The sequence below is a fragment of the Rosa rugosa genome, chromosome 5, assembly GCF_958449725.1.
Source record: "Rosa rugosa chromosome 5, drRosRugo1.1, whole genome shotgun sequence".
In the NCBI taxonomy this organism is placed as follows: Eukaryota; Viridiplantae; Streptophyta; class Magnoliopsida; order Rosales; family Rosaceae; genus Rosa; species Rosa rugosa.
Genome location: NC_084824.1, coordinates 13,125,410 through 13,139,051, shown reverse-complemented (window position 1 = coordinate 13,139,051; position 13,642 = coordinate 13,125,410). Strand labels below are relative to the sequence as shown.

The 13,642-nt window shown below is 41.6% G+C and overlaps 4 protein-coding genes across 4 annotated transcripts; 2 read left to right on the top strand and 2 right to left on the bottom strand.

Annotated features, from left to right (window-relative positions):
- The first annotated feature begins 1,267 nt into the window (after positions 1-1,267).
- LOC133709796 (pectinesterase-like) lies at positions 1,268-3,681 on the top strand. The gene is made up of 2 exons (XM_062135680.1): positions 1,268-2,437; positions 2,545-3,681. Exons 1-2 carry the CDS (start codon positions 1,348-1,350, stop codon positions 3,240-3,242), a joined length of 1,788 nt encoding a protein of 595 aa, XP_061991664.1. The 5' UTR covers positions 1,268-1,347; the 3' UTR covers positions 3,243-3,681.
- Positions 3,682-4,281: 600 nt separating this feature from the next.
- On the bottom strand, positions 4,282-5,478 carry LOC133709906 (uncharacterized). The gene has a single exon (XM_062135856.1). It carries the CDS (start codon positions 5,316-5,318, stop codon positions 4,575-4,577), a length of 744 nt encoding a protein of 247 aa, XP_061991840.1. The 5' UTR covers positions 5,319-5,478; the 3' UTR covers positions 4,282-4,574.
- A 284-nt stretch (positions 5,479-5,762) lies between these two features.
- LOC133709905 (large ribosomal subunit protein uL3m) lies at positions 5,763-8,804 on the bottom strand. The gene is made up of 5 exons (XM_062135854.1): positions 8,284-8,804; positions 7,411-7,620; positions 7,093-7,197; positions 6,537-6,650; positions 5,763-6,173 (listed from the first exon to the last, which is right to left on the bottom strand). The coding sequence occupies exons 1-5, from the start codon at positions 8,671-8,673 to the stop codon at positions 6,000-6,002; spliced, it is 993 nt and encodes a 330-aa protein (XP_061991838.1). The 5' UTR covers positions 8,674-8,804; the 3' UTR covers positions 5,763-5,999.
- A 2,092-nt stretch (positions 8,805-10,896) lies between these two features.
- Positions 10,897-13,265, top strand: LOC133709797 (probable GTP diphosphokinase CRSH, chloroplastic). Its single transcript, XM_062135681.1, has 4 exons — positions 10,897-11,334; positions 11,427-12,359; positions 12,482-12,772; positions 12,911-13,265. The coding sequence occupies exons 1-4, from the start codon at positions 10,954-10,956 to the stop codon at positions 13,043-13,045; spliced, it is 1,740 nt and encodes a 579-aa protein (XP_061991665.1). The 5' UTR covers positions 10,897-10,953; the 3' UTR covers positions 13,046-13,265.
- Positions 13,266-13,642: the final 377 nt, after the last annotated feature.

Below are 13,642 nucleotides of genomic sequence, written 5' to 3'. Positions count from 1 at the left end.
AGATCAAAATTGAAAGTGCAGGGGTGTGTTTGATGAAATTAGAAGTTCAGGAACTGAATTGATTTTGGACCTAAACCATAGGGTAGTAATTTGTATTTAGCCCTTAAAAAAATTGAGGCGTTAGCATTATGGCATGGGCTGAAGTTCTGCAAGCAGATTGGAGTGAATAAATTGGTGATTGCGGGGGATGCGGTCAATGTGATGCTGTCTTAAGGCGCGTCTGGGCTTGACTTAGGTGATAGTGGGATGATGCGGTTCTCAATTAATGTCAGAGTTTGAACTAGTTACTTGGAAACATGTAACCAAGCTGAACAACTAAATTGCTCATGAACTTGCTAGAAGGGCTTTGAACATGGTGCAAGGTATGTTTGTCAGGGAGTCGGGCCTCCTTGGTTTCATGAAATTATCGATGTAAGTAAATGATGTTTTTTTTTTTTTAAGATACGAAAAGACTATAAATTAAAGATGGAAGCCTTTAGGGCATCCTGAGTTTACAACATCAAAAAGTATGGCTCTAGAGGCCTCATTGAGGACCCTATTAGTTCACGACCATTAACATGGTTATGGCCTAAATTAGCTAAAGCATCTGCTACAAAGTTTGCTTATCTGAAAATGTGTTTAAAAGAAGATGTAAGCTTATCTGAAAATGTGTTTAAAAGAAGATGTAAGCAAATGATGCTAGTAATGGGATTTTCTATAGAGAACAGTTTCTCTCCGTTTTGATGTACTCTATTTTGAATTAATAAAATTCATTTACAAAAAAAAAAAATAGAGGTTTCTTCTCTCATTCATAATAAAGAAAGAGAAACAAAAGAAAAAAAAAAACAAGTTATCAAGTTGAAGTGCTTTTTATTTTGATCAAATTAGGGATGAATCAATAGTTGTGGTTTATGTTAATTTGACCCTTGCAATTTTTGCTATCTATGCATGTAGCTGCTGGTATTTATTTTTCGGGCCACAACTGAGAATAACGTCTCCCAAAATAGAGGGTGGGTGCTATATTGAAGGGAGGGTAGAGAAAGTGAACTCAGATCTTACAATTTGCAGATTTCGGTATGAAGTCCAAAGATAGACCACAGGCACTGGTGAGCAAAAGAACTCGCATTCCGGAGAAATTGGTGGAGATGATATCTACACTAAATTAACTATCTCTTAACCACCATCATTCCCTTTAACCACCCTCAACCTCTCTTCAGATTTCTTGTCCTAAGCCACACACTACCCTAAACCCTAAATTTGGGCATCCATGCAAGCATGTTAGCTATATTAAGCTCCATTTAATCCATGCTCTGCAGCTTCTTTTTCTTTAGACATTCTTCAGAATCAATACAGAGAAGAAAGTAAACTATGGAAAAGAAGGGAAAGGCAATAGTAGGTGGAATTTCAATCATCCTTGTGGTTGGAGCAGTAGTTGGTTGTGTAGCTGTTGTTTCACATAATCGCAGCAAAGGCAAGGATAGGCTTTCGACGAGTTCCAAGGCCGTCACTGCAATGTGTGAACCAACTGATTACAAGGATGAATGCATTGACAGCCTGGCTGACGCTGCCAAGAATCAAAGCGCCACCCCAAAAGAACTTATTCGAGCCGCCATTGATTACACAATCGATAAGGTGAAAGCGGCAATAGAGAAATCAGATGGCATTATCAAAGAAGCTAAAAATGTCAATTCCACTGGAAAAATGGCCTTCGAGGATTGCAATGACTTGTTGGAATCTTCAATCGAAAGTCTTCAATATTCGCTTTTGACACTCGTTGATACTGAAATGCAAAACATGAATAATAAAGAGGTTGATCTTAAGAACTGGTTCAGTGCTGCGATATCATTTCAGGAATCATGCATTGATGGGATTCCATACGAAGACCTTAAGAACCAAATGAACGAGGCGATGCTCCATGCTTCACAACTGACCAGCAACGCCTTAGCAATTGTGTCTTCCCTTGCTCCCATCCTAGGCAAATTCAATATCTCCATGAAAACTGACAGTAAAAGTTCAACCAGTCGTCGTCTCCTGGATGTAGAAATGGAAACGGATGAACATGGCACTTTTCCAGCATGGTTCCCAGCTGCAGATAGGAAGCTATTCGCACACCACAACAAGAACAATAACAATAGCAGCAACAACAACAACAACAACAACAACAACAACGACGACAACAACAACAACAACAACAACGGGAGAGTTACACCCAACGCAGTAGTGGCAAAAGATGGGAGTGGACAATACAAAACAATTGGTGAAGCTCTTGCTGCGTACCCAAAGGGATTCCAGGGAAGATATGTTATATATGTGAAAGCTGGGATTTACAATGAGTATGTTACTGTGGCCAAGAATCAGATCAATGTGTACATGTATGGAGATGGACCCCGGAGGACCATGATCACAGGCAGTAAAAGCTTTGCTGATGGCATCACCACCCAGGACACTGCCACATTCAGTGAGTCTCTTTTGATTATTCTCCCACTTAAAATTTCTATCCATTATGTTTTCGTTCTTGAATCACAAAACAAGTAACTCAACTATATAATTATGTTTCATAATCAGTCGTAATGGGGCATGGGTTCATTGGTAGAGCAATGGGATTTCAGAACACAGCCGGCCCCGAAAAGCATCAGGCAGTGGCACTCCGAGTCCAGTCGGAAATGTCAGCCTTCTTCAACTGCAGAATGGACGCCTACCAAGACACATTGTACGTGCAAGCATATCGCCAATTTTATCGCAACTGTGTCATATCCGGTACCGTTGACTTCATTTTTGGTGACTCATCAACAGTCATCCAGAATAGTTTACTCATTGTGAGGAAGCCTATGAACGGCCAAAAGAACATTGTGACTGCTCATGGAAGAAAAGATAAGCGGGAAACCACTGGTCTGGTTATCCAGAACTGCAGGATAGTCCCAGAACAGGCTTTGTTCCCAATGAGATTCCAGATTCAGTCATACTTGGGGCGGCCGTGGAAGATGTACTCGAGAACAGTTATCATGGAGTCCGAATTTGGGGACTTTATCCAACCAGCCGGTTGGCTAGAATGGCAAGGGACTTTTGGACTAGACACACTGTATTATGCAGAGTATGCAAATCGGGGTCCGGGTGCCGTAACCACAGGAAGGGTAAAATGGAAAGGATACCATGTGATTACGGACAGAAATGAGGCTCTTCAATTCACTCCGGGTAATTTTCTAACAGGAGACCAATGGTTGAAAGACACGGGTGTACCTTACTTCCTGGGTTTAAAAAACTAGCTCACGATCTCATTTCAACCCAAACTACTGACACCTGAAGATCAACTGTCACCTGATTTCATCGGAATACAAAGAAAAAGGTTGAACTTACTCTGAAGATAGAATAGATATTAGGAAGAGAGGATGGCGCTGTTGATCATCACCCCACCTAGTTTTTTTTATTTATTTATTTATTATTATTTAAAGAGGATCAAAGGATTTCACTCCTGCCCCCATGGTGACTCGAATCCATGGTGATCGTCACCCCACCTAGTGATAACTGAACTGAACCAGTACCCTTCCGTGCACTGCTGTATACATATAGCTCTATCTGTAGTTCTGTACAGTTTTCTGATTTGTACCCCTTAGTCTTGTACCTCTTGTATAGCATTCCTATGCACCCAATGACCAATGCTGTATATTCATTCGGCCTAATAAGTTCATGTGCATTGTTTGTTTATATCCCCATCTAAGACATGAAATGAGCACTGCATGATCCATCTCAATTAATGAAGGCAGAGCATATACACCATAGCCCTTCCCGGTATAAACCTTTGAAATTTCACAAATGAAAACACTTTGAACTTTAGTCACAAACTAAAGCTTTGAGATAAAAATGCATTGACAAACACCTCAAAACCCAACCAAAGCATATCCTTGTTCCTCTCTTGTTCATCCTTTCTTTTATCTATGTTCTCCTTTCCCCCTTTTCTTCTTTTCAAGCTCTCCAGACCAGCCCGTCCCACCAACCAAAACAACAACATATAGTAACAAAGCCAACAAGGAGAAAACAACATAAACTCCTAAACTTTAACAGCATTTAGGAATCTAATTTCAACTTCCCATAAGATATTCCTTTCTTAAGATAAGCTACAAAGGGTTTGCAGACAGCATTATTAAGTTGGGAGTTGCAATGTGATTTAAAAGAAGACCATGAAATTGGCACAATGAAGTAGCAACAGAAAAGCCAATAAGGTCAATAGTGTTGGATCAAAGATCAAAATTCTAGCTTCTCCTCAAATTAACTTTGAAAGAAAAAGTTAATAAACCAACAAACCAAGAAGCAAAAAGCCATCACATAGATCATGTAGAAATCTATAGCCAACCCACAATTCAAGCTAAACTGGCCAAAAGCAGAGGGTGATAAACAGAGTAGATACAAAGCGGACCAGAGAATCACATTGATAATCAGCTACACAAAACTGTATGGGAAAATTGAGTACACAACAACTAATGATCTATATTGTCACCGGAAAAATTCTCAGGAGCCGCATCAAATTAAGGAAAAAAAAAAAAAAACTGCAACTAAGAAAGAGACTCACACAGCTGAAACTAATGCACATGCCAAACCGATCAAGCTCCTTCCTTGACTTGATCACCTCCTTCCTCCATATCATTGGTCTGCAATTGATTATCTCGCACCCCATTGGTTCCCTCAGTCGCCATAGAAGTAGCAAGGTTGGCCAGAACTTGCATTGCACCGGGATTCGTCTCCGATTTCTGCTTCTGGTGCTCCACTCTACCCGAATTCAGCTCTCCTCCGCCTTTCGAATCCTTCTCCTCCTTTTCTTTATTCACCAGAAACGCCAGCACCTCCAGCGCCTCCCTCGCCCTCTTCTTCGCCGAGACCGCCTCCTTGACGCGGCGCTCGGCGTCGCTCCTGGCGGCGGCGGCGGCCTTTTTCATCGAATTGGCCGCGATTTTCGCCGCGGCCACGAAGGCCTTGGCGGATTCCTTCCCGAGGAGCATCGCAGCAGCGTCGGCGCCGCCGCTGTTGCGGTCGAAGTTGAAGAAGGAGAAGGCGGATTGGGAGCAGGGAGGGCACTCGAAGGAGGCGCAGTTGGCGCAGTCGTTGTGGGCGATGGAGGGGCACTTGACGCACATGACGCGGTCACGCGCCTGCGGGGGGTGGTCGAAGTCGAAGACGTCGAGGCAGACGGGGCAGAAGAGGCCGGGGTGGTTCTTGAGGACGCAGTTGGTGCAGAGACGCTGGAAGGTTCCGCGGAGGCGGATGTAGTGGAGGAGCCACCGCTCGGAGGAGCCGCAGCCGCGGCAGAGGCGCTTATCGGATTCCGGGAGGTCTCGCTTCATCGCCATCCGAGTTGCATTTGAGAATCTTGATCAGCAAAGTGAGAGTCTTGGGTAACGGTAACCCTAGGGCGAAATCCTCATCGAGGCTGAGGCAAATGAAAATTAGGGTTTCTTTGGTTGCAAATTAGGTCAAATAAATGATACAGGTTCAGACTTTGGAGACTTGTTTGGCAATGTAATACAGTCGGGGTCTGACTTTTGACCATTCTGACTTTTGACTTTTTTGGTTTCTTCTAGTTTTTCCTCTCTTTGTTTTCAAGGCTAAAGCCCAAGCACATTACCAGCTCCACAGCAGAAGCAAAGACCTTTCAGAAATGAGATTGGCATGGGTATCTCAACTTTCCGTAGTTCAAAGTTTAACGCTTTGATCCTTATCATGCACATTGGTGTCACAAAATTTCGACAAATAGTTGCGCAAACGAATTGGAATCTGTAGTTAACAGAGCAAAATTTCAAAGTCGCCACACTTATTTCAAAACATGGATTTTCAACATAATAACATTGTTGGTCAGTAATGAAATCTGAGGTTGAATGAACTTGACTCGATTATGATATTACAACCCCGGCAACTGCATTCCTATAACAAAAATAACTTTGAAAAATAATCAATTCAACAGCCTCAGACGGGTTTTATACCCTCAAAAACCGAGTTTCCTTCAAAGTGGTTGTTTTGAATTCAACTCCAGCCTAATCTGCCGCCATAAATGGATCTACTTCTCCAAGATCAGCAACCAGCGGTTCTAACTTGCTTGGATCTTCATCCTCTGGAGAAAAGTAAGTTGGAAATGGTAGCATCGAGACATCGGGTTTCTTGTAGAAAGCATCCTTGATAAACACAAAGTTCCCTTCAGCACCTGGGACCTGTAAGAATAGCCAACAACTTTAATTGAGGTATTTTCGAAAGGACCAAAACCCAACATCAAAGTACAACATACTCACTTCCCAAAAGGGTACACCAATCACCAAATGAATTTTAAACGATGGAGTTTTTAGTGCGCTACTTTTCCTATCTCTTCTGAGAAAAGGTTTCTAGCAAGTTCATTCATATACATTTTTTCCCTCCAGGATCTGAACACTTCTAAGATCGTTTATGGTCAGAAAACTATTGCTGGGAAAGATTCAATTTTGGACCATCATGTACATGCAATTGAAGTATACCGTGGATGACCTCCACCCTTTCCGATTCAATCATTCTGAAAAGTAAATTTTATGAGAGAAGCATACCTGGCCTCTCACCCATATCAAGTTCCTTGCGGGATCAATTTTGTAGATCCATACATTTTTCACCGTTCTCTGTTTTCCACCCATGCGCCCGGGCATCTTTCTGCCTTTAAAGACCTGTTCAGACAACATATATCTGTCACAATTCAAAAACTCACAAGCCAAGGGAGTTTAATGCATTGGGAAATATATTTTAATTTTGAAGAGTAGTCACGGAAAACCATTCAACAATTTCCAAACATGATAATGTGTGAATATGAAATGGAATATAAGTTATTAAACTTTCTAAGTCACACAACTTCTATTGTGTTTACTTGTATAGGGAAAAAAAACTATAGCAGGTGAAGTAAAAACATTCATCTAATTAAAATTAAGAAGCAGAACGGTCTAGCATTAAAGTTCCCAGAAGAGTTTATTGACAGATGCCGTGGGCTGTACTCTTGCTTAGTTGTGTTGCTTATTAACCACCAATACAAATACACAAACATCAAAAAAGGAAATAATAAAAAATTCAGAGACAAGATAAAGGATTACAGCAATCAAATGAAGCCATACATACCCTTCCAGCATCATCTCTCTGACCTGTAGAACCAATACTCCGGTGTGACTTAGAAGCACCATGACTTGCTGGCATTCCTCTAAAACCATACCTTTTCATCCCACCCTGGGCACAGAAAATACGCATCAGACATAATGATCATCAAACTATTCTGATTATCACTCTAGCAGAAAGAATCTTCAAAAACAAAGTTTATCAAATTCACTCAGTAAATCCTCATATAAAAGGATTCACTAGGCTTGAAGAAGAGTATACAACAACTACGAAAATGAAGCCTAACAACAGAAACGGCAGGAGCTAAAAAGATAAATAGTTCACCTGAAAACCTTTCCCTCTCGTGATTCCTGTAACATCAACATATTGGCCTGGAACAAAATGGCGAACACCAATTGACATACCAACAGGGAGAAGCGCATCTTCTGTTACAGGAAACTCCCGCAGTTTCCTCTTAAGTGGAACACCCTGAGCTCTGAAATGGCCCACTTCAGGCTTTGTCAGATGTTTTGCTTTTTTCTGCCCGCACCCAATCTAACTAGCACCACAACAGAATGTCATCCCATAGTTAAATCCTTGCTCTTGAAAATTTTCCAAGAAAAAATCAAATTGATAAACAGTGGACTAGCAACAAGACCTAGATGTAAGTACCGAAACAAAACTGTAATGATTCATAAGAAAAAACTTCGCTTCTCCACTTAATCGAATCAACCAAAGCAAAAACACACTCATACATTGATATACCCAGCTGCCTAACTAGAATTAAACTCCCAAGCTCTTGTAGATTTTTGAACTACAACTCACTGTTGATTGTCCCGACACCAAACTCTAGGGAGAAGTTGGATTAGTCATACTGAACTGAAATTGATATACCCAGCTGGCATTAAACTCCCATGCTTTTGCAGATTATAAACAGCTAGAACTCATTGTTGATTGTCCCCAAATCAAATTGTAGCAAGAAGTTAGATTAGTCTCAATGAACTGAAAAATCTAAACTTTAAGAAACTTCACACCCACTCATGAGGCTATAGCTATATTTTCATACAGTTTAGGTTAAATTTCCAAGTAACTCACACAGATTCAAAGTACTGAAAAAATCTAATCTTTATAAACTTCACCACCTATATACTTGTATTCCTACAATGAAGCTAATCAAATTCAATTAGTCATTAACAGAAACGTGAGAAAAAGCTTCACCTGTAGGGCAGAGATTCCTTCTTTCTCTGGGGTTTTGACCTGAGAGACGATATTATCATCGACCCAAAGCACGGTGATCGGAACCCTAGCACCCCATTTGTCCCAGCGCGCCGACATGCCACACTTGACGGCGATGACTCCGGTCCGCTTCGATTGGGGGGTCATAACTCCGGGCTTGGCCTCGATAACCCGGCTGCGATCTTCGGCGATCTCGGCCCCGTCCACCAAGGCCTCGGAGCTGAAGCATCGGAAGAAATGAGAATACGACGTCGTAGTAGCGTGAGCGGCGGGTATAGCGGTACAAGTAGAAGAGGAGGAAGAAGTGGCGGGGTTGAGGGAGAGGAGGCGGAGGCGGAGGCGGGAAATGAGGCCTCTCGATAAGGCGGACATGGCGGATGTGGGTGACGGAGACGGAGGCTTAAAACGACGACGGGTTTGATGGCATGGCGGATGTGGAAACCCCAACACAGGTTGCAGAGTAGGGTTTAGGACTTTAGGGAAGAGCTTAGTGAGAGAGAGTGATGGGGTATTGTGTTTCTCTGTGTTGTAGTCCACCGTGCTCCCTCGACTTGATCTCGACACGTGGGTCAATCAATTTTTATAAACGACTTGCCGTACAATCATTCCCTATAGTCTCTCGGTACTGGGTTGCATCGGTTTGGTTTTTCGATACTATCTTCTGACTCAACCGATACCGATGGTTTTTTACTTTAAAAAAAAAAAAACTGAAAATCAATCGATATGTCCGTTCGTTTTGATTTCGATAAAATCAAACAAGTGTTGTTCCATGGAAGTGACCTCTGCCTCCAGAATGCAAGTATTCTTAATGCTTAGACTAATGAACTGAGCTTTGGCCCACGACGACGACTTGGCAGTGAAGCCTTGTTCACCTGTCCAAGACTTATGCTTGGCGTGCTTTTGATCTACGAGGCGAAGGGCAAACGCTACAAATACTTTGGACACAGAAGGAATTGGTTTCCAATCAGCCAATGCCAAGTAAATAGAAAGATGAGTACCATTTCCTCTTGTCATATCCCATGTGATAGATCTGTATCCGCCATTTCTGGTCGGTCTCCAGCATTGAATGGTTCTGGCGTACAATATTCATCAGTCAACTCTGATAAATTCTCCACCTTCCAAACCTGCTTGCACATAAAGGCATCATGTATCTTCGATAAATGCTCTCTTTTGCGTTTTCTTCTTTCTTTACAGACGAAAACCTCAGCTCCAAGCACGCAGGTGTCCTCAATGAGATATCCAATCGAGGCATCAGTAAATTCTCGAACGGGCATAAGCTTATCAAAGCTGGGCCGGCGAAGCATCACCCAATGAAAAGCAACTTTCCTTTGCAAAAGCATCTTCAACAACCAAGTACGTACTTGCCCTTTTCCTGATCAAGGAAAAAAAAAAAAAAAAAAATCTGAAATCGACATGTTGGATTAATAAGAGGATTGTTAGTCCCAAATTAATTCTTAGTTGCTGAATTCAATATATAATCTCAACATATATATAAACAGAAACTAATGGAAAGATAATAATGCGCGGTGACAGCGAGACTGAGAGTATCGTTCTAATGTACGAACAAGATTACAGTAATGTTTGAATCCTAACATATGAGTGCATTAATATTTGAATCCTAATATAAACTTATTGCATATAAACGGAAGCACTGACTTGATTCTTGAGAGAGGCTTGCAAAACAATGTCCTAAGACAGAATTTCGTCCCCATACATGTGTTGTGATTTGCTTGAACCTCTGTCCTGCAGAATACAAATCTCGTTTCAAGGCGTTGCATAGATGTCTTGAAACCTAGCGAACTTCGTTGAAGAAAAAGATGTCATTTTGCAATGAACTTTGACGTCCTTTTTATAAAGATGTCAAGAAAACTGATCCTTAGTGAAAAAGATACAACCCTAACTTTTAAGTTAATTACGACTCTATTTCGAAAGTGTTTTTAGTACCATTTGGTAAAAGGAGTTAGAAATTCTTTTGAATTGTAAATCACTTCTTGTAAGAAGAATCCCCTTTGATCGAACAGAGTTTGAAGCCCAAAAAGCTTAAGGTGGAGGCTGCCCCCAAGGCTAGGAAGAAGAGGGCATTTAAGTTAGTTGTTGCAATTCCTCCGGATAAGGTGGGGAACATGGACACAAGCAAAGGTAAAGACTTGGTTGTTAGCACTCTTGAGAGTGCCCTAAAATAGGGTATTTTCTAGGAATATGAATAAATCAGGGACAGCTCTTGATTGCTTTTGGAGGTTTCCTTGGTAGTGTCAACTGTCAAGTTACTTTGTTACTTGAAGCTTTCACTCTAAAGTTGCTAGAGTCCTCTACTTTAGGTTTTTATTTCATGGCTCAATATTATCGTAGATCTGTTCGGGTGAGTCATTTTGTAATGTTTTATTTTTTATTATTAATGAATGACACCCCATTTGATCAAAAAGAGTTCAAAAAAGTAATAATAAGTAGTTACATATAATATTTTAATTCTAGCTGTTTGATTAGATTTTATCATTTTTTTTCGATGTAATTGATTGGTTTTCCGTTTCAAAAAATCTACCTCAACTCCACCGACCATGAACACTTTGGTCAGTCCACTTAAATAAACGACTGGTCGTACCAGCATATCTCTCTGTTTCTCCACCGCGAAGAAAGCAGAGACCATTTTCAACCATGGAGCTCTACTCCGCTCACCACCACTATCTCCTTCGTCATCAGGACCCAATACCCAGATTACTCCTCCGCACTGTACGGGTATTCCACAGCACTCTGCCTCCACATAGATGTCACCGTCGGATTCGACGACGGCGGTGTCTCTCAACAACGACGGCGGCCCTGATGGAACAGACGGGAGGGAAAATGGTGGTGGAGCTGGTCGGAGCTTTCAACGAGCTCACAGAAAGGATGGGCATGCTCTCCAGCAGCGGGTCCCACTTACTCTTCAAAGCTCTCAAGCTGTCGATTCCCTTACTCCACGCCTTGCCTATAACCCCGGACGGTCGTTCTTCACTCTCCAAGGCCTTGGCTTTCGCCTTAATTCTCGCAGACCTTCAGGTAAGTCTCCCATTGTAACTTTTAGATCTTCAATTTGATATCTTTCTTTCGATCAGCCAATTTATGGGATGTCAATTAATTTTTGGGTGCAGATGGATGCGGAGGTGATTTCAGCTGGGATGCTCAGACCAGTTCTGGAGGCCGGAGCGATTTCGATACTCGAGGTTCGAAACCAGATTGGTACCGGCACTGCTCATTTGTTACACGAGAGCTTGCGTGTGATGAAAATCCCAACTAAAGTTGATGTCTTGGATGATGATAGTGCTGCTGCATTGAGAAAATTCTGCTTGACATATTATGATATGAGGGCTGTGATTTTGGACTTGGTTCTCAGGCTTGATATAATGAGGCACCTCGATTATCTTCCGAGGTATCAGCAGCAGTTGGTAGCTCTGGAGGTGATGAAGATTCATGCACCTTTAGCTCATGCTGTTGGGGCTAATTGGTTGTCATTGGAGCTTGAGGATTTGTCATTTCAGTACTTGTTTCCGAATTCGTATTTGTATGTGGATACATGGTTGAGGAGTCATGAGACTGGAAGTAGGCCTTTGGTGGATGTGTACAAGGAGCAGCTTTTACATTCGTTGAAAGAGGATCCCTTGTTGGCGGGGCTGGTTGTGGATGTGTCAGTGAATGGGAGATATAAGAGTCGGTATAGCACCATGAAGAAGCTGTTGAAGGATGGTAGGAAGCCGGAACAGGTAAATGACGTGCTGGGGTTGCGAGTCATATTGGAGCCGAGGTCTGGAGAAGATGAGGCAGAAATGGGGGAAAGAGCATGTTATAGGACTCGTGAAGTTGTTCTGTCATTGTGGAAAGAGATGCCTCACAGGACAAAGGATTACATTGCTAGGCCTAAGGCGAATGGGTATAGGAGTTTGCATATGGCAGTTGATGTGAGTGACGGTGGCAAGAGTAGACCTTTAATGGAAATACAAATAAGGACTCAGGAGATGGATATGTTGGCAGATGCTGGGACAGCATCCCACTCTTTGTACAAGAGTGGTCTAACAGACCCTGAAGAGGTTTGTTGAAATATGCACTTGATACCCATTAATTTGAAGGTTTTTTCTTCTGATTAAACATGTGAATCCATTTTGAGTTTAACTTGTTATATCAGAGACTTATATGATTACTTGATGATCAGGCAAAGCGGCTCAAGGCCATAATGATGGCTGCGGCTGAACTTGCAGCATTTCGCCTTAAAGATCTTCCATCGGCCCATCATGAAGGCATAGAGACTGAGCAAAGTAAGAGTGATAGAGTGTTCCGCCTTCTTGACAAGAATGGTGATGGAAGAATCAATATTGAGGAACTTAAGGAAGTGATGGAAGAGCTCGGTGCTCCAGGGGAAGATGCATGCGAGATGATGCAACTCCTTGATGCTAATAGCGATGGTTCTCTTAGCTCAGATGAATTTGATTTGTTTCAGAAACAGGTAAGTTAAAGACTGATGTCTTTCATATTGCGTAACAATGACGGTCACATTGATAGACTACTTTGGCAATATGACCATCTTCATGACTAAAATTTAGCTTTTTGCCACACTTATTGAAAGCATGGATTCTGGTTGCAGGTCGAGTTTATGCGTAATTTTGAGGACAGAGATGAGCAGTACAAAACTGAATTGAATGAGAAACTTCAGATTGCAGAAAACAACAGCTTGATCCAGGTATATTCTGAAGATCTTAGCGGCAGCATTGCAAACTAGATTTACTTGCATCTTATAGTTATCACATTCACTATGTATATAAGTTATTACAACTGTAAATATCAAAAATCTCATCTACTATATCATTGTTGAGAGCCTGAGAGGTCTAATGTCTGATTTCTAAATTGTACTCAAGATGTCATGTATCTGTAAAAATCTGTAGTTAGCCATTTAACATGGCATCTCATTTATGATTATAATAAAGAATGTATTACCTTTACTTCTGTAAAAATCGAAGGCTTTGCTGAATGAGAAGTATATTTAATGGTTGTTGCCTAACCAGAAGGGAGAACTATTATTAGATGGAAACCAGTTACATGATGAGTATCCTGAATTCCTGATATATTGATTACACACTTTTGATTTGGAAATGCTGAAGAAGAGTTAAAACAGGAAGCGATGCCTGAATAGTGCAGAGATAGAGTTACCCTCCTTATCACAATTTGTAACATTAACCGGACATAGAGATTATTATACAATGTGAAAAATGGCGAAGAGTAATGTAGTCTTTCTTGATCTGGAATAGCCTGAAATCACAAGGGAAGGGATGCCTCATGCACAGACTTGAGCTAGCCGAGTTAAACGGTGGGGTAATCC